Source organism: Ammodytes marinus (genome assembly GCF_949987685.1).
Source record: "Ammodytes marinus genome assembly, chromosome: 15".
Lineage (NCBI taxonomy): Eukaryota > Metazoa > Chordata > Actinopteri > Uranoscopiformes > Ammodytidae > Ammodytes > Ammodytes marinus.
In genome coordinates this window covers 15,449,099-15,472,787 of record NC_137219.1, presented here as the reverse complement: position 1 = coordinate 15,472,787, position 23,689 = coordinate 15,449,099, and the positions used below count along the sequence as shown (strand labels likewise).

General features: G+C 42.1%; 5 protein-coding genes across 5 annotated transcripts; 1 reads left to right on the top strand and 4 right to left on the bottom strand.

Annotated features, from left to right (window-relative positions):
* Window positions 1–2,864: 2,864 nt before the first annotated feature.
* Window positions 2,865–7,112, bottom strand: LOC307261379 (jun dimerization protein 2-like). Its single transcript, XM_080041914.1, has 4 exons — window positions 6,973–7,112; window positions 4,732–4,949; window positions 4,082–4,186; window positions 2,865–3,950 (listed from the first exon to the last, which is right to left on the bottom strand). The coding sequence occupies exons 1-4, from the start codon at window positions 7,058–7,060 to the stop codon at window positions 3,765–3,767; spliced, it is 597 nt and encodes a 198-aa protein (XP_079898040.1). The 5' UTR covers window positions 7,061–7,112; the 3' UTR covers window positions 2,865–3,764.
* A 647-nt stretch (window positions 7,113–7,759) lies between these two features.
* On the bottom strand, window positions 7,760–10,347 carry fosaa (v-fos FBJ murine osteosarcoma viral oncogene homolog Aa). The gene is made up of 4 exons (XM_080041928.1): window positions 10,195–10,347; window positions 9,340–9,567; window positions 8,898–9,005; window positions 7,760–8,797 (listed from the first exon to the last, which is right to left on the bottom strand). The coding sequence occupies exons 1-4, from the start codon at window positions 10,330–10,332 to the stop codon at window positions 8,129–8,131; spliced, it is 1,143 nt and encodes a 380-aa protein (XP_079898054.1). The 5' UTR covers window positions 10,333–10,347; the 3' UTR covers window positions 7,760–8,128.
* A 2,450-nt stretch (window positions 10,348–12,797) lies between these two features.
* On the bottom strand, window positions 12,798–18,130 carry mlh3 (mutL homolog 3 (E. coli)). Its single transcript, XM_080042697.1, has 12 exons — window positions 15,583–18,130; window positions 15,381–15,482; window positions 15,187–15,266; window positions 14,880–14,984; window positions 14,691–14,775; window positions 14,536–14,604; window positions 14,303–14,411; window positions 13,630–13,789; window positions 13,503–13,526; window positions 13,319–13,397; window positions 13,044–13,195; window positions 12,798–12,944 (listed from the first exon to the last, which is right to left on the bottom strand). The coding sequence occupies exons 1-12, from the start codon at window positions 18,119–18,121 to the stop codon at window positions 12,873–12,875; spliced, it is 3,576 nt and encodes a 1,191-aa protein (XP_079898823.1). The 5' UTR covers window positions 18,122–18,130; the 3' UTR covers window positions 12,798–12,872.
* A 1,444-nt stretch (window positions 18,131–19,574) lies between these two features.
* Window positions 19,575–20,657, bottom strand: acyp1 (acylphosphatase 1, erythrocyte (common) type). The gene is made up of 3 exons (XM_080042346.1): window positions 20,610–20,657; window positions 20,331–20,424; window positions 19,575–19,849 (listed from the first exon to the last, which is right to left on the bottom strand). The coding sequence occupies exons 2-3, from the start codon at window positions 20,415–20,417 to the stop codon at window positions 19,634–19,636; spliced, it is 303 nt and encodes a 100-aa protein (XP_079898472.1). The 5' UTR covers window positions 20,418–20,424; window positions 20,610–20,657; the 3' UTR covers window positions 19,575–19,633.
* An 861-nt stretch (window positions 20,658–21,518) lies between these two features.
* On the top strand, window positions 21,519–23,257 carry LOC307261961 (uncharacterized protein; the record flags this gene model as incomplete). The annotated part of the gene is made up of 2 exons (XM_080042696.1): window positions 21,519–22,793; window positions 23,120–23,257. The coding sequence occupies 2 exons, from the start codon at window positions 21,519–21,521 to the stop codon at window positions 23,219–23,221; spliced, it is 1,377 nt and encodes a 458-aa protein (XP_079898822.1). The 3' UTR covers window positions 23,222–23,257.
* Between the last annotated feature and the right edge of the window lie 432 nt (window positions 23,258–23,689).

Sequence of the window (23,689 nt, the reverse complement as noted above, 5' to 3'; positions counted from 1 at the left end):
CAGTAAATGGGCCCCCCTTACTCATGCTTTACTCGTATCAATGTGTGTGCGTGCGCTTGTGACACTTACAAATATATGGTCACAATTGTTAGGTTAGTAAAGTGTGCAAAAGTACTACAACCTATCCACAAGTATATTTAAATGCCTTACCTTTGTTTTATATACAAGTTTGACAGTAAAGAGTTTCTTAATTCAATGATAAACCCCAATGTAAACAATGAGACAAGATGGCGGTCTTACGGAAGATATAGCTTTAGTAGTCTATCAAGCTCCTCGACTGTGCATATGCTACTGAATATGTTCAGCTTATGTTATGTTTTAGTCAAGTTATATACTGTAGGGCATGTAATTGTATTTGTTTGATAAGTATATGGCCAAAAGTGTTAAAGAATGCCCTTATTGTGTTTATATTGTGTATGTGTTATATCTTAAATGTGACAGAAGTAGGCTAATTTTCTTTGCCTCCAAAGATCATGGGTCCCCCAAGTAGCTGGGCCCTAGAAAGCTTTCCCACTCCCTTATGGGCGGCCCTGCCTACAATTGAACAGATATTTAGGTTTTAGGTTCACATTTACAGTATATATGCAGACAAAAAAAGTTGTTCGTCTGGCCCCCTCTGCAACAATACAAGGCTGACTTCTGCTACAGCAAGGTTTTCCCCAAACTCCTTTTAGTGACTCCGCAGATTCCCATCTCTGTGAGTTAACATTTTTACTATGCCTAAGAAGCCTACCCCATACAACCCCACTTCAAAAATACTGAACCATCCCTTCAATCTCACTTGCAAACACACAAGTAAAGGGTGGGGGGATGACATTACATAAAATGACACAACCAAAGGCATGCAGGTTTATATATATATATATATATATATATATATATATATATATATATATATATATATATATATATATTAGGCAGGGTTGGAAGATGGTGCCCGAAAGAAAATATTTGCTCGAGGCCCCCTAAGCTGTTAGTACAGCCATGGATTCTGGCTGTCAGGCTACTAATGTTATTAAACAGCAATTGAGCTAATTAGTTTGAGTTTTTTAAGTACAAATCAAATCAAACGAAACAAATACTAGAGGGTATATCACCGGGACTGTTTTATTGTTGTGGCTTTCAAGAGATCAACTCACCTGATTGCCAAACACACCGATGGAGCAAGCAGTTGAAACTTCATGCGCGCCGAACCAGACCGACGCCAGTTGGGAGGGCATCCCGAGGATGAAGACCTGGGAGAGAGAACTTATACACTGTCCCAGCATGGTCACCGCGAAGAGGTTGGATTTTGCACTGGCCACCTTGATCCACGTCCCGGTGAAGTTGAGCACGTTGGCGAGCAGCGCAGTGACCCGCAGCCCCTTCTTATCCAGGAGCCAGGTGACCGGGAAGATGAATGGGATGTAGATGAGCATGTAGACCATGGACAGCCAGTCGACGGCGAACGCATCCACGTCGTAGAACTTCATGATGATGTTGCTGATGATGCCGTACTGGATCCATTGGTAAGCGTTGGATAGGGAGTACGCGCTGAACAGTAACACGATCGCCCAGCGCTTCGTGTACAGGCGCGTAGTGGCCGCGGTGCCGCTTTCACCGTTTGGTGTGGGGCCGCACTCCATTTGGTGCACGACATCTGGACCTTTCGCCACCACATGTGGACCGTTATTATCCTCGGCGTCCTTTGCGCTTCTGTCCGGTGAGGCTGCTGGCATGTTTTCTCCCATTCTCTACTTAAATTAAGACGAGCGCACTTGGAAGACAGATAAGCCTAAACCTTCCACCAAGACCACAGTAGGCCTACACAATGTATGTAAAAGAAGAGGAAATAATGGGTTAATTGACACCTTTGTCCCATGGCATTTAGTTGTCAGGATAATAAATTATCTTCAGCTTTTTTCGAAGGTCTGAGATAATGCTGGCTTCATTCCCAAGGACTGACCTGCTCTCCAGAAGTTCAACGCATAGCCTACTTGGGCTGTCTGAGAAATCCCCTTTATTATAGGCTAGATAGTAGCCTACGCGCTGACCCCACTTTTACTCCACCCAGTTGCTTAGATAAGAAATGACAGCCTGTTGAGTAGTGTGTGTGGAGGGAGGGAGGGGGTCACCAGTCAGTGAAAAACAGGCAAGATTAACCAACGCACGCAGGCCTATGGTGTCTGTGGTAATATAGGCTATATTTAGTCCTTATTGTTGTCTGTTACAACTTCATCCCCTTTTGCAACATCGCATATTATCATTGAGACACAACTGGACGCCTATTTCTATTCATTAACATTCCTTCAATTTATTATCATATTGACATTAGCCTAACCAGAAGTTTGTCTTTGTGTTTCTTTAGCCGCAACTGTAGCCTTGTTAATCTGCAGTTAAATCCCTCCTGATAGAAACAATGAGCACCTTTGTGTGTATAGTGCAGTACAAGATGAAAATTCTGTTCTTAAATAGGCTTTTTTTTTTTTTACTAATTAAATGTTGGCTAAATGTCAAATCTGAATTTAACAAAAGGAAAGGCATGTGAGCAGTTTAAAGACTTGATGCAGAATTACTTGATGCAGAATTACAGTGGAATTGGGGGATTAACATGGAAAAATATTGAATTCATTAGACATAGCCTACCTTGAATTTGAAGCACTTTTCCACTGTTACAGGAAAGGTTGGTATCTGCATAAACATACATCAAATGTGTGGAGATCCATACAAAGTGTATGGGTTTGGGATTGATCAGGTTGTGCTGCTACTGTCCACATGAGGGCACCGTTGCCCTGTTTACCTGCTGGTCAGGAAATGTTTTACATACAGTTTACAATACATGACTGAGTTAAACATTTTGGAACTCAACAAAAAAAAAACTTCCATTAAAATAGAAACTAAACATATTTTATTATGGAAATACAAAATGGATTTGTGATAGCTTATATGCTTATATAACATCATATACAAAAGTATAAAAAACATAAATGCTAGTATCAATATGGTAACAGAAAATAAAGTACAATGTAAACAGTCCATATATATATATGTGCATACATGACGCCTGCGCCAAAACATAGGAAATGGGGGTGGGGGACATCAACCATCTACTCTGCCACCAAATGTGTGAAAGGACAAAAAATACTAGAAAATCATGAAGCTCTTTGTGTGATGGTGTAAGTACTTGCTTTGCAGATTTAATTTTTTTTTTTTTAAATTAACAATTTAAAATAAATTTGATTGAGCAGGGAAAAAACAAAATATAGCATCAATATGTGCTTGTTAATGCATTCAAGTAGTTATTTTTTATTTTGCAAAATGCATCTAGAATGCCCGCTTAATGCCTTCTCCTAGTTGTACTTCAATTACAATTCCTATGATTCCCAGAACTCATTTTAACAAACTTTGGGAATTCAAAGAGGAGCAGTATTTTTTAGGCAGCTTCATTCTTGCTGCTGAATATATGCCGAAGTGATGTCGTGTTGACTAAAAGCTAAAGCTAAAACAGATAGAACACAAATGCACAATGAAACGACAAACTAAATGGAAGGCAATTTTTCAATAGTGATGTTTTCACGTCACACTGATGGTGGCTGGAGCTTTGGTGACCAAATGGGAACGCAAGGGAGAAATAAAGTTTGATTTAACTGCCAAAAGTGTCCGAGACTTAAGGTAGGAAGAATGACTTGGCTGTTTTCTCCTCCATGGCCGAGGCCCAAAGCTAAGTGCTGCTAGTTGGCTTCTTCTTCAACTCAGGTATCAAACTGTAGAAAGCGGTCGCACCATCACTTGTCCTCCAGCTGCTGCAGAAGGGGGTTGACCTCGCTCTCCGGGGTTTTGACGCTATCTGTCCTGACAATACACGTGGGGCGATGGCGGTTAAGCATGAGGATGAGTTGCTGCCGTTCCAGCTTCAGCTCCTCAATCTGGGCTTTGAGGTCAGAGTTTAACATCTCTAGTCTCTCAGATTCCTGTGAAAAGATGGAAAGGGTATTGTAGGCCAATTCAAAAGTAAGGACGTGAGGTGAAGTCAGCATTTCTGGAGAACACCTGTTGTTGTGACAAAAAGTGATTTTGATAACGTTGCGTAGTCATGTCTCACCTGTTGTAGATAATCTGTCCTCTCTTTCTTCTTGTTTCGACATCGAGCCGCAGCCACTTTATTTTTCTCCCGCCTCCGTTTCCTCCTGTTTGCTTCTTCATCTCTCTAAACAACAATACAGGTTCAAAAAATAAAAGGTTTGAGGCTAGGTTGTGATGGACCTGCTTATGATGAAATCATTTAAAACATGTATTGTCTAAGGTGTCTAGGGTCAATATATTAGCTACAGTATATATAGATGAAGATCCATCTAGTACACTTTCTCTCACTCTGATTATATGTTTCCAATACAGTCAAAGAATTTAAGATTGAAGAACAGTAACATGTCCCACTATGTCCACTAGGTGGACCTGTTGATTAAGATATGACACAACGCTCTTGTTGCAAAGGGGCTTTCAATTCAAGCAAACATGTTTCATGATACATGGGCACATTTGACAGAATATGCGTTTTATATTTCAAACACTATATTAGGATTTGTTGTGTTTTCTTTTCACTGCTGCTGAGTGCCGTAAAAAGAACACGCCAATGTGTTTAAAAGTCAGTTTAGAAAGAGCATGTGCACCGAGTAGCCTACAAACTCAAAATGCAGAAGTTTCACATGGACATGATGTAGTTGTTGATAATTAGCGGCTCAGTGTGTCCTGTACCTCTGTTTTGATCACCAGAGGCCTCTTGCCCAGAGTGTCCAGGAAGTGCAGAGGTGACAACATGGTGCCAAACTCCTGGAAGTCACCGAATTTGAGCTTGTCGGTCAGCGTGGTGGCCGAGATCCCAGCCAGCGGGCCCAGGCTGGGCAGGGAGCCTGCTGTCACAGAGGGATCTGGGATTCGTCCTGGCATCGTGTCAGACTCGGTCGTGACCACAGCTGGGAGAAAGTGGGAGACATGCTCAGAAGGCAAATAAACCAGAATCGATGAAAAACACATAGGGCCCTGTCTACTCTGCCTGTTATAGCGCAGACTGGAATCACATTTTATGGCATGAGGGTAGCAGGGCCATTTTACATTAGTACATTATAAACCAATAGATGTGTAGGGGCTTTGTTTGACCTCCAGTCTGTTAGAAGGTGTCACAAGTATATTTGCCATACCATGATTAATCGCTGGTCTGTTCCAGGAGCCGGATGCTTAGGCTGCTCTCATTAGGCCATTTTCTTATTTTGCTTCTTTTTCTGGAATGAGTACCATTTGCAGAAATCTTGGCAAGACTTCAACCCATTTAATTTCCAGAGGCCAAAAGAGATCAGAACAAGAGCGCGCAATGCACACTAAGACAAATTCCTTTTATTTCAAGGATAGCTCAAGCCAGCCACTGCCAAGAAATTCCCATGCACCATGGTTTCCTCTATATGCAACTTAATGTCAGGGGAGCAGAAAGAGGACACCATAATTCTGCATAACTTGGTAAAGTTTGAACCCAAATATAACTTGTTTTGTTCAGCCACATGTCTACTTGTAATGTTTTGTGCCAACAGAATCTCACTACAGTTTTGTTGTCTACCACGGGCAAATGCCTTCATGTGAAAAGGGTGAACGTGCACGTTTTAAATACATCCAAAGACAATGAGAGAGAAGTGTGAGCCAAGACACAGGAAATTACTACAACAGCTCAGCGGATTCCCAAGCCACATGATGCAGCCACACACTACCATCTAACGGCAATTACTCTGATACCTTTAGCCCACACTGAAGGAACAAACCGGTAATATCATATATCACTATAGAAAAACAGCCGCTGTAAAGACAGATCTATGGGATATTTAAAGGAAGCGTGTTTTTGACAATCATGCGTCAATTTAAAAAAAGTTAAGCAGAGAACTAGATGAACCAAAATGTGTTGTATACTTTTCCAAACTGAGGTCAAAGAGAGCATGCCATGGCAGGGCACATGATGCCCATGTGAAGGATATAAATGTTGTATTTTATGTTAAACACCCAGGAAAATGTAAAGTAATATGTAATAACATAACTAAACTAAACAACTTTGGAAATATGGAAAACAGTAACCAAAGCAGACTTCAGAACCACATAACACCCTGGTAATTGAAACATTTTCATAAAAGGGACACCCAAGCATACAACATGGACCAGTGGGCTCCATCTGAATACATAATGGCCCACAGTGTAGCTATGATTAAAACAGCTATTAATCCTTCTCTAGTAGAGGAAACTTTATCCCCTGAAGGTCCAAGAAACCAATTAACTTGCACTGATTGGACTGTGTTATAATTATTTGTTTTGAACTCAATGTACTCTGACAGCAGAACATCCCCAGGGTATGTTTTTATGAACATGAATTCCCAGCTTTTGTAGAGTAGGCTAGCCTATGCATGTGGAAGGCGACTTCACTGTGTTGCAGCATGCTGAACTGGAGCCATTGGTCAACTTGAAAGCGGAAGTTTTTCTTCAGTGCGGCATTTATCTTACGTAACTTTGTCTTCCCATCAGAGAGCCGCAGCGATCAAATGTCACCGCTTATCGTTAGCAGCGGGTTTCGCTTTTTGGTCACGAAGCACGTTTTTAAAGAGTCGACACCAATACGAATCGTCTACACTAAACATTAACACTAAATAAGAACATTTTGTCCCGAAATTGTGCATTACGTGGTCCCCTGCAAGAGGAGCATGCAAACAAAAGAAAATCCGTCTTTCAGACTGTGGCATGCTCAAAAGGATGTACAATCGACTTTGAACATCCCTCTCAAAACACGTAAAAGTCAGAGAGAATGCGGAGAATAGCTCGATGTAACCGAAACATCACAGACCTGCCCCGCTGCCTGTTCGCAAACTACACTCGCCGCTGTGACCTATGCGTGGCGCGCCAACAAGCTACTTAGTATGTAAGAAAAAAATTATTCAGCCATCGACTTATGAAGTTCTGTATACCGACCTGACTTTGATCCCAGGTGCAACAAATGTCCTCTCTTCTGGTCAGCCGAGGGTCGAGAGTATATTTTAAAAAGTGGGAACCGTTGCATCAGCCCGATTGTAATATGTGATCCCAATCTGGGAGGATTTGGGAATGCGGAACTTAGGCAATGCCAGCCAAACGTAAGCAGGGATGTGAAAAAGTACATAGTGGGGGCAGAAGTGGGGAAGTCGCGCCGCTCCTCCCATAAAGAAACACTGAGGCTGCACTACTGCAACGACAGAGTGTGGCTCAGATGGAGGCCTGCATCTGGAAATACACAACAACAAATGCCAAGAGAAACTAAAAACTCACTTTTACTAGGTTATTGAAAACCTGATGTAGCCTAATGTTAAATGAATATAGTAATGACATAAACATACTTTTATGGAATAACAACCTTATATAATGTAGATATCTTGGAAGAATATAAAAGGCATAGAAGATTAAGAAATATAAGATTTTCACCTTAATAAATAGATTTGAAACAGCAGCACCAAACACCATTCTGAATGTAGATTTATTGTAATTATTCAGCAGCATATAAGCAATCAACGCTCATATTATTTACGTAAAGGTAAAAAAATAAACCATAAGTTACATCTTGATAAGATATAGTATATAGCACTGGATGTTTTCATGGAAAACTTTCAATGAGGTCAAACCACAGTCAATGACATTGAGGTATGCAGTTACTTAACATGGGTGAATATGTATGTAAATACAACATTTACAGCAATCAATACACTATTGACACCGAAACACTAAACCATACTGTAACATTAAATCCCACATAACATCTTAGAACAGATCAGATATATAGAAGCTTTGAAAGTTATTTCAAAAATGATTTGGAATTTCTCAGCATGCATTTTGTTTTTTAATCACACCTAATTTCAGTCCCTCCAGTCAAAGTAAAAGCCATGCTTTTGGCTACATTCCTCTGTTGGCTATGTATCTGGATAAAGTTTATATGTTTGCCTAGTCACACACAAAGACATTTCATGAATGTATTCCTTGAAGTGTTACAGCACACTCTGGCATATGTTGTTTACGGTCGTTTCAAAGTCTGGAAATTTGCAGAACAAGGAAAGAAAATCTGATAGATCAGACTGATCACTTCCCTCCCCTCTGTACACTATAAGGCCAGGAGAGTTGGAGAGTTGAGGAGATCTACAGATTCAGCTTTGCCCCCTCCACCTCTATGGCCGTCTAGTCCCTCTGTGAGAGAGTCCAGCTCGGGACAGGTAAATGTGAACACAGACAGGTAGCTGCTGCAGGTGGGGGTGGAGGTCACCACAGGAGTACTCAGAGGTTCCAGGTCACCTGAAACAGACTTATACAGGGTCTCCCAGTCCGACACTCCGAGGGAGCTGCTCAGGTCTATGTCTGGCACGGATCGAGCCGTCTCCATGGGGGTTTTCTCCTCCAAACTGGGCAACATATGTTCCAGCAGACCCTCCTTAATGTCCAGGGAGGGCTCTAGGTCCAAGATGTTGATTTCGGCGCTGGCACACAGCAAGATGTTGGAGTTCCCAGAAATGGCTGTGGACGGATCACTGGGGATGTCCATGTCTTGGAGCGAAGGGGCTTCCTGGGCGCCGTCCTCTGGTAGTCTGTCCTCGTCCGGACTGGGCGGTGGCTCGGGGGACCCCGCTGCCACCTGGAAAATGGCTTCCAGCTCTTCTGACAGCTGGCACGCTGGTTGATGCGTAGCAAGGATCAATTCAAGCCGTTCTTTCTCTTTGAGGAGGTTGGCTATCTCCGTCTCCAGGGCAGCCCTTTCTTCCTCCAGCTCGTCCGTCTCCTTCAGAGAGATCGACATTCAAAAATCACCCGCATTAGGGAAAACACACGAAACAGTGGGTGCAAATGACAGCTGAGTAAATGCATCACTGTTTACTTACAGTTTGCAGCGTGTCGGTGAGTTCCCGCCGTCTGTTGCGACACTTGGCTGCAGCCATCTTATTCCTCTCCCTCCTGATCTTCTTTTTCTCTTCCTCCGCCGGAGACAGCTGGGACGCACACAAAATAATTCAGTTATTACCTTGTAGAATCCAGCCATTTCATCTCCTAATCCGCTACATCCGTTGCCAATTCCCCCTCTGAAGGATGGCAAAAGCATGTTTCGCTGCAATGCGTCTAAAAATAGACCATTGTTGTTGCAGACTTGCTGTGACCTGAATATAAATTGACTGCCTATAAGGAAGGCACGCGGCCAGCACACGTCAACCAGAGGAGCATGCACAATAGCACTGTTGCACGCAAGGAATTCAGATTGACATATGTAAATTTACACCATTGACTATTCTGTCCAATAAGAGGTGGACTGCTTCCAAGCAAACCTACCTGCACTGTTTTCCCCTTCCTGACAGCATTTTTTCCCTTACGCCCGCCCTCTTTGGGTGTTGCCTGCTGAGAGCTTTGTGCTTCATTGGCTCGCTTGCTACCAAGAGACGGGGAGACAGATGTAATGATCGTAGGCTGGACCATCCACTGGAAATCTGGGGTAGAGGAAATTGCAGTGACTGTCGGAACAAATGGAGTGTCTTGAACGCTCATGTCTTGGCAGAGCTCCTGAAAAAAGAATGGACATAATGAACAATGAGGACTATAATAGAAAGATTTTATTCAGATAATTATATTTCCAGGATATTGGTGCTTTCAAATTGGATATTATTGTGTTGACAATCATCAATGGAAAAACCTATTCATATGCTGAGAGTATTAGACAAAGGGCAGCCTGCTTGTGATAGCCTATTTTTTTCTCTAAATATACCCAACCAGAAATAGCCTTCTCCAGATCAATATTTGACTTTATCATCGTTTCTGACGTCAACGCTGACGCAGAGATGCTGTGGAGTCTCCTGAATGGATTTATTTTTCTCAATGAACCGCTGCATCGACACGCTCACATTTGGTCCCAGGACGACGGGGATCACAACAACCCGATCAGCACAAGCTTCTGTGTCACATTTCAACCTGCTTTGATCGCTTGGTCCAATAAATTATCAAATGTATTAAATAAAATGTGTTACAAATAAACAAATAAATCAAGCAGTTACCCTAATTAAAATCACATCAATCCCCCCGCCCCCCCACGACGAAGAAACATTGAGGCCCTCAGTATGTGGATCACAATCAAACTGTAATCTGCTCGTTTAACTGCATGTTGAATAGACGATCACCAAAAGTCATTCATACCTCTGCATTGCTCTCAGGGGAGGAATCTGAGGAGCTCGTCTCTTCTGGCGTCTTCTGACACAGTGTCCCGACAGGAGACTCTGCCCGGCAGGTGGGAGAGACTGGACTCATGTCAAGCGTCAGGTTGTTGTGATGCATCACGAGGAGAAAAACAATACGTTCCCGATCAATGCTCAACACATACGACTGTGGCGTTCCGCTGGGCCGAGCGGCTCGGGTCTTTCCTCCAGGTATATACCTGGTAACTGGACGACTAGAATGTAAGCCCCTCCTTTTATGCTCTGCTAGAATTTTATGAATGAACCAAGACTGTACCATCCGCGGAGGGGGAGGGGGGAGCGGGCTGACAGACACACGGGCTTACATTCGGAGTAAAACAAAAGAAAAAAAGAGCGCTATTTTGACATTTATTCTTTTTTTATACTTCTTCCACGAATGATAAGCTATGTTTCGCTCCTATTGTTAGATGTTATGACAACTTCATAGCCGCGCAAAAGCCAAATGGCAGTTTTTGCACTCCCATTCATAAATATCCGCTCCATATGAAGGCAATGTGGGGTGAGAAACGTGAGCCTATTTATAAATACTCATGTAACCATTTCATGGGCGAAATTCATGTTCTGGTGGTACACTCTCGTCAAGAGTGAAAGACACTTGTTCGACACGGGATCTAATACATCCTACCAATATCCAATTGTTTAGTTTATTCATGTAAAAGCTTATTTAGCGCAAGTTCGACATCATTTTACTCGACCATTGTGGAAATCAGTTTAAAATAGAATGGAAAAATAAATATAGTAGGCCTATTTGGATAACAAAAACCTTGCATATTTAATGCGCGAATGACGAGCTAATTGATGACCTCACTCCTAAATGAATATAACAATTTAATTTTTCAAAACAAATAAAATACCCCTTGTTTGTTTTGTCAACCGTCTGACAGACCTCTCGCTAAGCTCAGCGCTTTGGGACTGCCTTTCTCAAAGATAAGAATCGATGGCTGTTGGCAGCAGACAATGAAATGATGCTGATTCCTGAATAGTTTACGTGGGGAGAAGGAGGTGGGACTACTGGACATGTGGGGGCGGAGAGAGTCACGTGATGCGATCCGGAACTGGAGGGAGGAGAGCGAAAGGAGGATGGGGTGGTGGGCTGCATTTGACAGGAGCAGCATCATCCTTCACTCCCATCACAGCAGGGGAAACTAGCATGTCTAGACATTGCATGTTACTGCAGATACCAGTCCTGTTTGACCCGGTGTGTGCAATTACTTTCTACATGCTGGTCATCTCTAAATGTCAACAAGATGACATCCACAAATATGTGCTGCCGGCAGGCGAGTTCCAAGCCTGCGAACAGTCAAAAAATAGAACTGATTTGAAGGTATGTGAACGTGTCAAAAATGCAAGATTCAAAATAAGACATTGGGTCAGTAGTCTACAGCTTTCAATAAATAGAGACATGCTTATAAATACTCCCATTGTGTTAACCTAAAATCCAGCTTCTATTTTGCCATCCCTTTACAAATCAAAATTTTTTGGAGATAACTAATGTGGATATTATCACCGAAACAATTGTGTAATTTAATTGTAATATAGCTTTGTTTTGCAGCTTTTATGTTGAGGAAACAAAACTACTAATACTTGTAGTAATGTGTCACATCATGACATCAATATGATAATGTTTTATCTTCCTGCTTAACTCCAAAAAGGAGTTAGTGGGCCCACAGCCACACTTTGGATCCAGTGAGGTGACGACTCAGTTAACTCTTTCCACAGATCACGGTTTATTTTGTGCAAAAAGAAGAACACCACAAAAGGGAAATTTGCGTTCACAACAGAAAATCAGGACCAGTGTGACATTTGCTTTCAAAGCAGAGCTCAATGGGGATAGTGAAGTTTTTGAATAACGTTTTTAAATAACATATTTTCTTAAAAATATTGTGAAATAAGTATATTATTTTCCTCAATTTATTCTTAGTGATAAAACAGAATAATCCAAGGCAAATGGTACATAAATTAAGGCGACCCTAAGACATTTTGAACACCTCACACAGTCCTTTGTAGATGATTTTGACGACTTGAAGAAACAAGGGATAGGGATGCTAGACACAAATGGTAAGTATATGTTTAGTGTAAATAAATAAAAAAGTTAATTGTTGCTTATTTTCTGTTCAAACGGAATGTTTTGTCACTATTGTACTGCTTTTTTATTCTATATTTAAAATGTTTCCTCTAACACACAAGTGATGCTTTTCAGCATCATTCCCACGTGTGGTTTCCTTTCATTGGCCATGTGGCCGTTCTCTTCAAGGCAAAGACATTGTTTGCCTGACTGTGTTTTGCAAGCACAGCCTGCTGATCATCAAGTGGACTGCAAGTTTTGGAACATTCACACGATTACTACATTGTGCCTTCCACTATTTTTCTGATGATGCATAACATTTCAATGGGGTTCATTTATTTGACTAATTCCTCTTTTTGTGTACACAAATGAAAATGTTATATCCTTTCTATACTTTGTGTTCCTCGGAATTTAAAGTTGCTTATGTATAAAACAAAACATTTCAGTGACAGGGCTTTTAGGGACATTTGGCAAGTTAATCAAGACATTTCTCATGAGTTACCAATCATTTTGTTGACAATAAACTTCAAATTTAAAATAAAATATACACCCACTTATCTATTTCCATATAGTTGCCATGCTTTATACATTCTTCTCAGCTTTTGGAGGTTGGGTTTCTGTAATTCCTGAAAGGACAATAACGCTCAGTCACCAACAGTTTGCCTTGCGGTACTATGCCTTGAATGTTACACTTCAGACAAAGATGTGCTGCTTCATTCTGGTACCTTCTGGTCTTGATCCAAATGGAGGATGTCTACCAAAGGAGCGATGGATGGACGACCATGGGCACACTGGAAGGGTAGATGGCAGGAGGACAATGACGCCACCAGGCTGCGGCATTCGTCTCTACTCAGGCTGTCGTTAAATTTGATGGCTCCTGTTCAATGTGTGGATGTAAGCAAGTGATATGCATTAAGGTTTCTGTGTGAAACTGTAATGGATTGAACCATCATGGCAAAATAAGACAATTGATGGATAGAATGGAGTCATTTATCCTTACCGTGGCACGCTAAGGAGGCTAGCACCTTCAACACAGTGAGAGGCAGAGTTCCTCCCATTGTACCAGTCGAGCAAAATAACTGACACAAAGAAGAAGAAACAACACGTCAGCATTTATGGAGTAATAATAAGATACTTTCTCCCCATATAAGGTTGTGTGGCTGGAAAGACACTTCCAAGCTTACCTCAAGCTGCTCTCGAAGATACTCCTGACGAAGGGAGAATTATGGAGAAAAAGCCAAAATGGTTAAGTTAGCAAAATGAGTGAATGATTCAAAGATGGTCTTAAAATGGAGCTTATAGCAGTCTTACCTCAACAATAGGCTTTATAACAGATGATCTCCCTCGTCTGAGCTCATTACTCTCCTTTTCCATGAAGCACAGAGGAACTTTACCTACAAAAACTTGAGGTTCCGCTGACTTTGAGAACGTCACTTCTAGGCCCAAACTCCGCAAATGTGGCTGACAAGACCTGTGAGAGGAAGGGTCCTTAATATGCTGCTGGCCAGGGGGCAATTTATCCAGCGTATACTTTGCATTTGACAGTGTACTACAACAAGAACAGATCTTACTGAATGATTTCATATGAGCCATTAAGTGCCGAGCAAGTTGAGACCGGTTTGAAATTAGGCCGTGTCACACCACCAAACTTTTATGTGCCCTTTATTGCTACCATCCTTCACCTCTGTGTTGACTCAGTTATTGTATAGAGCAGGCAGCAGGCTCTTAAACCCAAAATGGGTTCTATCCACTTAAAAACCATCAAGCGATGACGTTTGCTATGGCACCACAGTGAAAAAACACTGGTCTTCACTGAGACATTCATCGAGCCCTTCAAAATAAAATGTAGACCATTTTCCTTACATTGGCAGCATCCTGTACTCCACGCTCACTCGGAGATGTATCTGAAACTCAGTATTAGCTGCGTACATTTGACAGGTTTTTCCTTTTCGCTTGTAATATGAATGAAGAAAAACAAACACACCTAAGCAGCCTTGTCTCTTCTTCTGTTACACTGATCTCAAGAGGAGGCAAAATGGTTGAAGAACACAGACGTCTCTTCCCTGGTGCATCTGGGTCATCCTCATAGGAATCTATGACAAAAATTGACAGCTTGAGTATCACATCGGGGTCCCAACAACAGCATGATATACTGTATTTAACATGTCATCCTCGATATAAATGCTGCGAATGGTGCCTTTGTTAAATTTGTGTTACCTGCGACTAGATTTTCAAGTCGAACTCTTTCGTGTGCAGCGTGTTGATCCACCAGCACCAGAAGGTTCCCTGGGGATCAATATCAAATGCATGAAATGTTGATAAAAATAAAATCTAATTAAAAAAAGATAATACGGTGAAGATCATCTCCGTACCTTGAGGTTCAGTGACTGCTGCAGGCTCTTCGTCTCTTGTATTGATAAGACAGGCAAGAAACTTCCTGTCCACTTGATGAATAACCTGTCAGGGTCAGTTACATTACAATTATCTCATGATGGTTCAAATATTACAAATTAACATTTTGTCAGAACATTCAAAGTGAAGAAACCAAAAGAGAAATGTGCCTTCATGGAGAGGATCATGGCTTTAGAAAAACGGTACGGAAACAGGATGTTGTGGATCTTGACAGCCAGTCCGTCAGCGTGGCCACTTGATATGTCCACTCCAACCTGTCGATACAGCAAAGTTCATAATTCATCGTTAAACAGCAAAAAATGAATCGGTAATTCAAATTTGTATTAAATCCCTGCAAATGTTATAAAATTGCAACCAAAGATTCACCAGCACATTTTATTAGATGGTTAGGGGGAGACACCACGAGCGCCCCCTCACCAGCACATTTTAACACAGAAAAATCTAGGTTTTATTTACCGCAGGAGGTCGCACAAACACAGGATTCTTCCATTTTGAGTACAAGGCGGTGAGTGAGTTGGAGCTCTCGCCACCGTCATCTGTTAAGACAAGAAAGGATTAAAAAGGAAATCAAACAAGCCAAAGTTCATTGTCAACACTCTACTTATGTTATCCAACCCTACAGTCTACAATCTGCTTTTTCTGTGCTCTACCTCTCTCCTCAAGCCCTGAACTAATCACTCTCTCTGTCCTGGATTTAGGTAGGAAGGGTAACACTAGATCCATCTGAAAGGGGTAACACCTGTATTCCATCCCTACAGTTTAAGGAAACAAGAACAACAGTGACAGTGAAGGTGACAGTGTATAACGCTGACTCCCAGTAACTATCAAAGAACAGGGAAAACGTACACTCACCCATTTCCGTGGTGACACTAATTGCCATATTGGTGACATCAGATGTACAGCACACTTGTGCTTCTTCAGTGGACGGCTCCTTGTATCGGCTGAGCCCAGTCACCTTGTTGACATAGACTGTCTTTCCCACAGATGTGTCGTAGTGATGAAGCCAGTCGCCAGAAATTGAAGCCCCTTTCTGCTCGGCAAGCTGAGGGTTTGTACTGCAATCTGGGGCTGGCTCAGCATTCAGCCCGGTGTTACAGTGTTTTTCGTTGTTGTTGTTGCTATCCTGGATGCCTTCATCAACACTACTAGGATAGGTGGTCGCGGTCAGGTGTGGTAACACTTTTGAATGATCTGTCCAGTGTTGTTTCAAATGGAAGAGTTTAGCTGCCAAAGATCTTTTCCCTCTGGTCTGCCCTGAGACTTGAGGTTGGAATTTTGAGATGGTTGATGGGCATTGGAGTGTTCTCTGTGTCTCTTCTTTTTCTATTATTGTAACATTACTATCTCGCCCATCTTTCAGGCAAACCAACAAATTATGGGAATTCAAAACCAAGCTTTCTGTCTGAGGATATTTAGTGTTATTCTTTTCAGAACTCAATTTCAACTCATCAGATTTATCAAATACTCTTCTAAACTTTTCAAGAGATCCAGTCTCCTTACATAAAGTCAACTTTTGACATGTTAAAATTCTGGGAATCTTTGGGTGAGTGAAAGGAGAAAAGTCTCTGCTTAGTTTCTGGCCACGACCTGCATCCAGTGAGATTTTGCGCTTTGATGCAAAAAATCTCTCTTCACATTTCTGGGGTAAACTTTGCTGCTTAAATACTGACTTGTTGATTTGGGACACATCGTGAGTCTGCAGACTTTCATGAACGTATGGATCAGAAAGACTGATCTTTCTCTTACTCACTAAGCTATTTCCATGTCCTCCCATGCCTTGGCACTCAGGTAATGTTTGCTCAATTCTGACTAAGTCAGGCTGAATGTGTTGGTTGAGGTCGTCTAGTGAAGTTAAAGCGCTAGCTGAGGTAGTATCGCTTGATTGTACCTCTCTCTCTTTTGAAAGTTCCAGTTTTTCACTTTCTAGTTGTGTGACCGAGCTTGGCGTACACACTATTTGAGAGTCATCGCCAGCTTCACTAATTGCCGGCTCTTCCTCTGTGGCAAATTTACAATCAGGTGCAGGTTCCAGTCTAGCGGGATCACTATTTGGCTCGTCTCTACATTTATTGTTTCCTTCGATTTTTACCTTTTCCAACTCATTTGCAGTTAATTCTTTCTGCCCCCGGCATTCCATCTGAGCAGACTCCTGACAAACGTCCTCCTGAATTACACAGTTGTCTTCACGCTTGCGATGAACAGAATCAGACGCCAGTCTCGTTCCAATAGCGCAGTCATAAGTGGAAGCACTGCTAGCTGCTTGGTCTGTATCATGAGTGCCAAACAATTTGGGAGATTCACAGTCCATGACATCTTGGGAAAACACGGCCATTAAGTTTTCCTTGCTCAGGAAAGCTTTCACTGCCTCCTCTATACAGAGCAAAATGCCATCCCAATCTTTGAACTCTATTAGCGTTTTGGCAGGCTCCAGACATATGTCATACTCGGGGTAAGAACATTTAATATTGATGATGTATACTCCGTGAAGCTCTTGGCTTCGTTTGTGCTTTGGGCTCCTGATGGCAGGCTGCCCGTCTGGACTGTCGTTTTTCTGAGTTGAAACACTCAGTCTGCGTAGGAGCAAGTTCAGCAGCTTGTGTATACGTGTTTTCAGGAGGAGTCTTTCATTTACATACAGGAACTGCAAGCTGTTGTTGTAGTGGCCTTCCCTGCCGATGTGACCGATGATTTTAAACTGTGCTTGCGAGTGGCTGATTTCTCCAAGTTGCTGCGCTCTCCCGAGGCCGTGGATCTGAACAAACCTGTGGTAGGTGGTCCTAGCCTTAGAAAGCTGCACCATCATGGCTCCCGTGCAGTCATTCTTCAGGGTGAAAGAAACACTGGGATGCATGAGAGAAATAGCCTCCACTCTTTGTCTCATCCGCTCGCCCTCCAGGACAGCATCCATCCTCTTCCTCCGGACTGGCATGTTATGGAAGAAGTTACAAATGACAACAGTGGTCCCTGCGGAGGGCCGAGCAGTCTCTGCTTCAAACATGCGCATGCCCTTGCCATCTTTGAAGACTTTGACATGAGTTTTCACTGATGACCTGGTTCGGGACGAGATTTCAACCAGTGTCGCAAGAGAGGAGATACTCGCCAGGGCTTCTCCTCTGTAACCGTACCACTTGAGGTTGTCCAGGTCGCAAACAGAACCACATTTGCTCGTGTGGTATCTGTTTCCCACGCGCTCCATATCCTCGGCGTTAATCCCAGCACCGTTGTCTATCACCTGGACCTTGAACGCACTCATGTCCACCCGGACTCCCACGCAGGTTGCCTCGGCATCAATGCTGTTCAGGATCAACTCCTCCACGCACTGCTGCAGAGAGGGGACGGCGACCCCGGAGCGAAGTCTCCCCTGAACATCTGCAGGCAAGCACTTTATCATGGTGTTCAATTAAATTCAGTCCTCTCTTGATATGCAACGTCTTACCTGCTGTCCTCCTCAAACTACAAGTTGACAAACTGCTAGCTAACGTTCGGTACCGTTAGTTCCATGAGTTCCAACAAAAGCTTTTTGACCGCGGCACATTCATAAAAAAGTCGGGTTACTTGGGTAATTCAATTGGAGAAAAAAGTACCTTAAAAAGACAAGATAAAATAAATGTAGCTGTTGTTTACAGTCAACGTGAAACAACAAGAGGTGACCGTTGTTGCTAGCAGCCAAAGCTAATGCTGCCGCCTAGTGGCGTGAAGGACCTACGTCTTCTTCTTTTTTGATAAAAGATCTTTAATGTCCACAGCACCACCTACCGGCAGTAAAGCGCTATGCCTTGAGATTACACAGCATTTAAATAACTGCCATTCTATTATATTGTACTTCATATATGAAGTGTGTTTAATTAATGAAATAGGCCTTCATATAAATTCTCACTAGATGCTCATTCATACATTGTTCCCCATTTTATGTTCATGTCAATGTCACAGGTTCCTTTTTCTTTTATACATTTTGTAGAGCATTGTTGTAAATAGCGTGGATAGGCCTACTAGGCTAAAAATATCATGCTGATTCAGAAACCGTTATGTAAATGACAAATTAAATAACTTTAACTTGTTCTTGAAAATATTTCTCTTTCAGTCTTATTTATCCCTTCGGATTCCCTTCTTGGCCCATTTTACAGTTTGTCTTTATGCCTTTCCTATGCAAATCAAGTCAAATATCCAATACATCACATTTTCCCCGATTTAATTAGCCAAGTATCGAGTGTACACGTTTTAAATATGTACAACAGTGTTGATCTTGGGCAAATCAAAGTAAATTGCATTTATACATCTTGGCAAGTCCTTTTTTGTAAGCTCGGTGGTGTTCTTTGAGTGTTTCAACTCAAACACAAATCGAGGATAAATTGATCCTGCACCTTTTGGCTGATCATCCGTTTTCTCCTTAGCCTCTATGACTTTCCTTGCCAAAGGAGGGCAGCAGATTTCTAAAGGGGAAGATCAGTCGGTCTTTATGGAGGCCGATGCAGGAGGTAGTGACAGATTTCAAGGCCATACCATGGTTTGGTGACTTCACAGGATGTTGTGCTGGACTCTGTTTAGTTTGTATACGTCCACTTCAAACTGATCTACAGTCTGTTAACAGTCTCGGTTAAATAATGAGGTCACTTCACCTCTGAAAATGTCTCAGTCCAGGTCTCTGACAACCAGCTTGTGTGTGGTAAAGGCGATATAGGCTCTTAAAATCCAACTCATCATACATTTCCCTTACTGCTGTTACTACAATAAAATGCAAACAATGTGGAGTCTGCTGAAAGGAACTTCTCATTTATTAATGGATTCCATATATTGTCGTTGTTAAGGAGAACTTACACACACAATCAACATCTTGAGTTCTAAAAATAAAAAAAATACTAAATAAATAAAATATCTTCTTCAAAGTTAATATGACAGGATAATATTATTTTAATATGTTAAAAGACGAGTTTTCTAGGCTATTTATTGTTTTCTTGTTGTTAAACTCTGCCTTGGTTATGTTTGACTTGGGGCTGCCAGTCGTTCTCAGCCACTCTTGCATTTCTTTCACCTTGCTGCGTGGGCCTTGTAGCTGCCCCTGAACACTTCCAGCACGTGTGTTTTGGACCCATCCAACCAGGCCAAGCTTCTTCCCTTCTGCCTGCAAAACAATGCAAATTAGAAGAGAGGGCAGAGGTGGGATGGCATGGAGGATATGGTTGAGAACTTGCGAGAATGGCAGAGAAAGGAATGTGTGTGAGATTAAGTGTACTGGATGGGCCGGCCTTGGATACCAAGACTTAATATTACACTTAGCACAAACACTGATCGTTAGTGTCCAGACAAGGAAAAAGTTTGTGTTAAAGCTAAATAAAGATAAGGCTGGCTCTGTACTGGGGACTGCTCTGATGCCCTAGTTAGTTGTGGAGAGAAAGTTGTTGCACAAGCTGCTCGACAGCCTACTGGCTGCACAGTGTTTTTACTAGTAAGTAGTAGACCTTCTCTTCATCTGCAAAGACTGTGTGAAAGCCCCCAAAAAAGATTTAGGTTTAGATTTTCTTCTCAAATGAAACTTAAAAACGACCTTTAAATGGGCCACACTGCTCCTATGATGGCTAAGGCTGTATCACTGTCAAACTCACTTGTGTGTATTTCCGAAAAAATACACCTTGCACTCTGCCAAAAACCTCATAATCCACTGAAATGAGGTCTTCGCCTTCGCTGGACATAGTGGACCTGGAAAGAAACAAGACAGGACTTGGCTGCTGTGTTGTGCATGTCAGGGACACTGCTACAACACGCTATGCTAACACAGTTTATTTATCTTTAGAACACATTAAAAACCTAAATAAGACAACACGTTTAGCCTTGTATTCACTATGTATGAATAGACGATAGCTCGTGTGTGTAATATTATCCACCTGAATGTTGTTAGGAACAAGAGACACCACAATCCATCTGCAAAGAAACGCCGATTATTTTTAAAACACGGGATTGTGCTTCCGGGAGTGATGTCAAAACTGACCAATCAGAGAACAGCTCGAGACACTTGGTTTCTAGGCAACGAATGCAAACGTTGGGAGCAGGAGTCGCATCACTTATTATGGATTTCTACCATTTTTACGAATGACCATTTTATTCGTTGCTAACTGAACGTATGTTTTTATCCAGGCGACCTTTAAATAGTCATTAGGTGTTTGAGGTTCTTGACGAGGTTTTGGGGGGAAGTTTGTCAACCACATATTAATTAATAAGTAAATGGCAGCTCGCTACTTATCGATCTTATCTGACTTTGACCTCTATCATTTGGCTTGCTAACCAAGAAACAAGGTGAATGCCATTTTTACCAATTTTCTAATTAAGTAAGTGTTCTTTTAACTGCTTGTCCCTTTCTATGGTTATTTTGGAGTAAAATGTGTTTAGACTTTGTCAACTTGCTTGCAAGGTTTCGAACCTGATCTGCAAGTTGTTCATTCATGATCTCATTTGACATGGACCCATAGATGTTTAAAGTTTTCCATTATTCAGAAGACATGATTTCTCATCTGGCATACAGGGCGAGCAGTCCAGGCAAGGTCAACTTACTTAAATAATTATTATTTCATTGACTAATTCAATGGACTTGGGTTTGGATTGGCACAGGTGACTTGAGACCGGCTGGGTAATAAAGCAAATCTGTTTCGTTACGCTGCAGATGTTAGCTGAGACCCCCACAGCCATTATCTCTTATATAACCCTCTATTTTTTCTGTTTTTGTTTCTTTTTCCTTGAAAAAAAGACAGATCTAAGGAACAACAGTACCACCTCAAAGGCATTCAACAGTGGAAGTCATGAGTGCAAGAAGAACACAAAGTCCTCCAGTTCAGTACAACATTGCGGGAAAAAGACACAGCAATGATTACACTGAAGCTCAACATGGTGTTGTAGCTGGTAGGAGAGCAGATAAAGTGGACCGGCCATTTCCAGACAAGCCCGTTAGTCACAGAAGACCTCTCAACCCTAGGACACAAGACCCACTTGATCTGAGTGATTTTGAAAAAATCACCATTAAAGAACAACCAAAATGCCCTTTGTTGCTCCAGGAACATCGTTCAAATGGCATCGGAGAGACCAGTGGATTCCGACATCCAAGAAAGGTCTCACACGGAATGCCCAGAGGAGAAATGCAGATGACCAGAGCAATTCATGCAAAGGAGCTCCTGCTACAGGAGAAGCTGTGGAGGGTTGGGGAGAAAGTAAGACAAAAAATCCAGAGAGACAGCATTGACGCTCCTAGAGGTGATGGCCACAATGCAGACAGGGGAAACGCTCAGATAAAACCCAGGCTGATGCAAGACGGAAGGCAGGAGGATGTTAATCAAATTAGCCAGAGGAAACATCTGAAGAGCGAGGACACACTGAGGAATACACATGAAGAAGAAAGGGCCAGATGGAAACAAAGGGAGGTAGCAGAAGTTGCACATAGGTCGCAGTCGCATAGAAGAGGAACCAAAGGAACTCACGAGATCACAGTACACGAGCAGGAAGGGAGTGGCGGGCTGAACAAAACCAGGTGGGAACATGTCAAAGAGTCCACAAGGAGACAAGGAGGTGGTGAGAGAGATTATGGCATGCGGGGAGAGACAGGTGAGAAATCAGAGTATGGAAACGAGAAAGCTAAAGAAAGAGAACAAAAAACGTCATCCATGGGCGACAAAGGTTTGAAAAGAGACAAGAAATATCGGGAGAGGACACGTGAGGAGGTAAACTGTCCAGAAGATGAACGAGACATGCCTCAACAGGAGAATTCTTATGGAGCGGCAACAGAAAACCACAGAGGCACAGGACGGAAGCTGCGTGGTGAACCAGTCCTTTCACACGGTAGTCCTTTACATGGCAGGGGTTCAGAGCAAGGGGAGGTCGGACTCACAGACCCTGGTCTCCAGCTTCTTCCGTGCAAAATCTGCGACAGAAAGTTTGCAAGCAAAAGATTAGAGAAGCACGTCCAAATCTGTAAAAAGGTTAAAGAATCCAATCGTCAAGTCTTCAACTCCTACGGTAACAGGACCAAGGGATCTGCCATAGAACAGTTCTGGAACACCCACAGCAGACCCAAGTCTCCAGAGGTAAGCCAGTAACAGTTTAACCTCTTATAAGAGGTTGGCCCACAAGTATTAGACATGAAAGGTTTATGTAAAAGGGACACACAGGTTACCCCAAAGTCTCATACAGTATTTATTAGGGTTTGAAAGGCATGGGTGTTACTAGCCATGGAGAAATAAATAAAAATATGCTGTATTGGTTGCATAATGGGAAATGTAGGATTCAGTGTTGGTCCAACAACACTAGGGACTAAAAATCTGAATTTTTCTGCTTCCGTTTCACCTACTTATTACCCTAACTCAACGCAATGAATGCTAGATTGACTATGTTGTGGTGTCTTTTTATCCAGGTTTCAAAGAAAAAGAACTTAAGACAGGACAAGGCAAACGCAAGGAATCTGCACGAGGAGCGTCTACCAGCAGGAACTTCAACGACAAAGCGATACAAGTGAGCGGAACAGACCGATACATTTTGGCCCTGGACCAGTTTAATGAGAAGTCCCCAGGTGCACATCAAGTCAGCCATCACCATCTTGTTATTAATGTCTACATTTTTTTTAATGAATCCCTTATTAGAATATTGTTCAAGATCTCCAGTCCAATTTGTTTTCATATAATCCCAATTAAGTTAACAGCACGGAAAATGTTAGTTTTGGCACTTTACAAGGATATAATCAAGGGTAGTACTAGTATCAAGTAACAGAAATAGGGTAAAAGTATATTGTAGCTCACATAGTGGGAAATATTGACTGTACACACATAACAAAAGACAGCTGCTAGTTTTATTTATGTCTTTTACAAAGAGCATAAAGCAGTGTGACTGTAAAAGACAAGTGTTTATACAACTGTAACATCTCCACATGATTAGGTTAACTGTTGGAAAAAAATTAAACACTTTTTTAAATGCTGTCAAAACACCA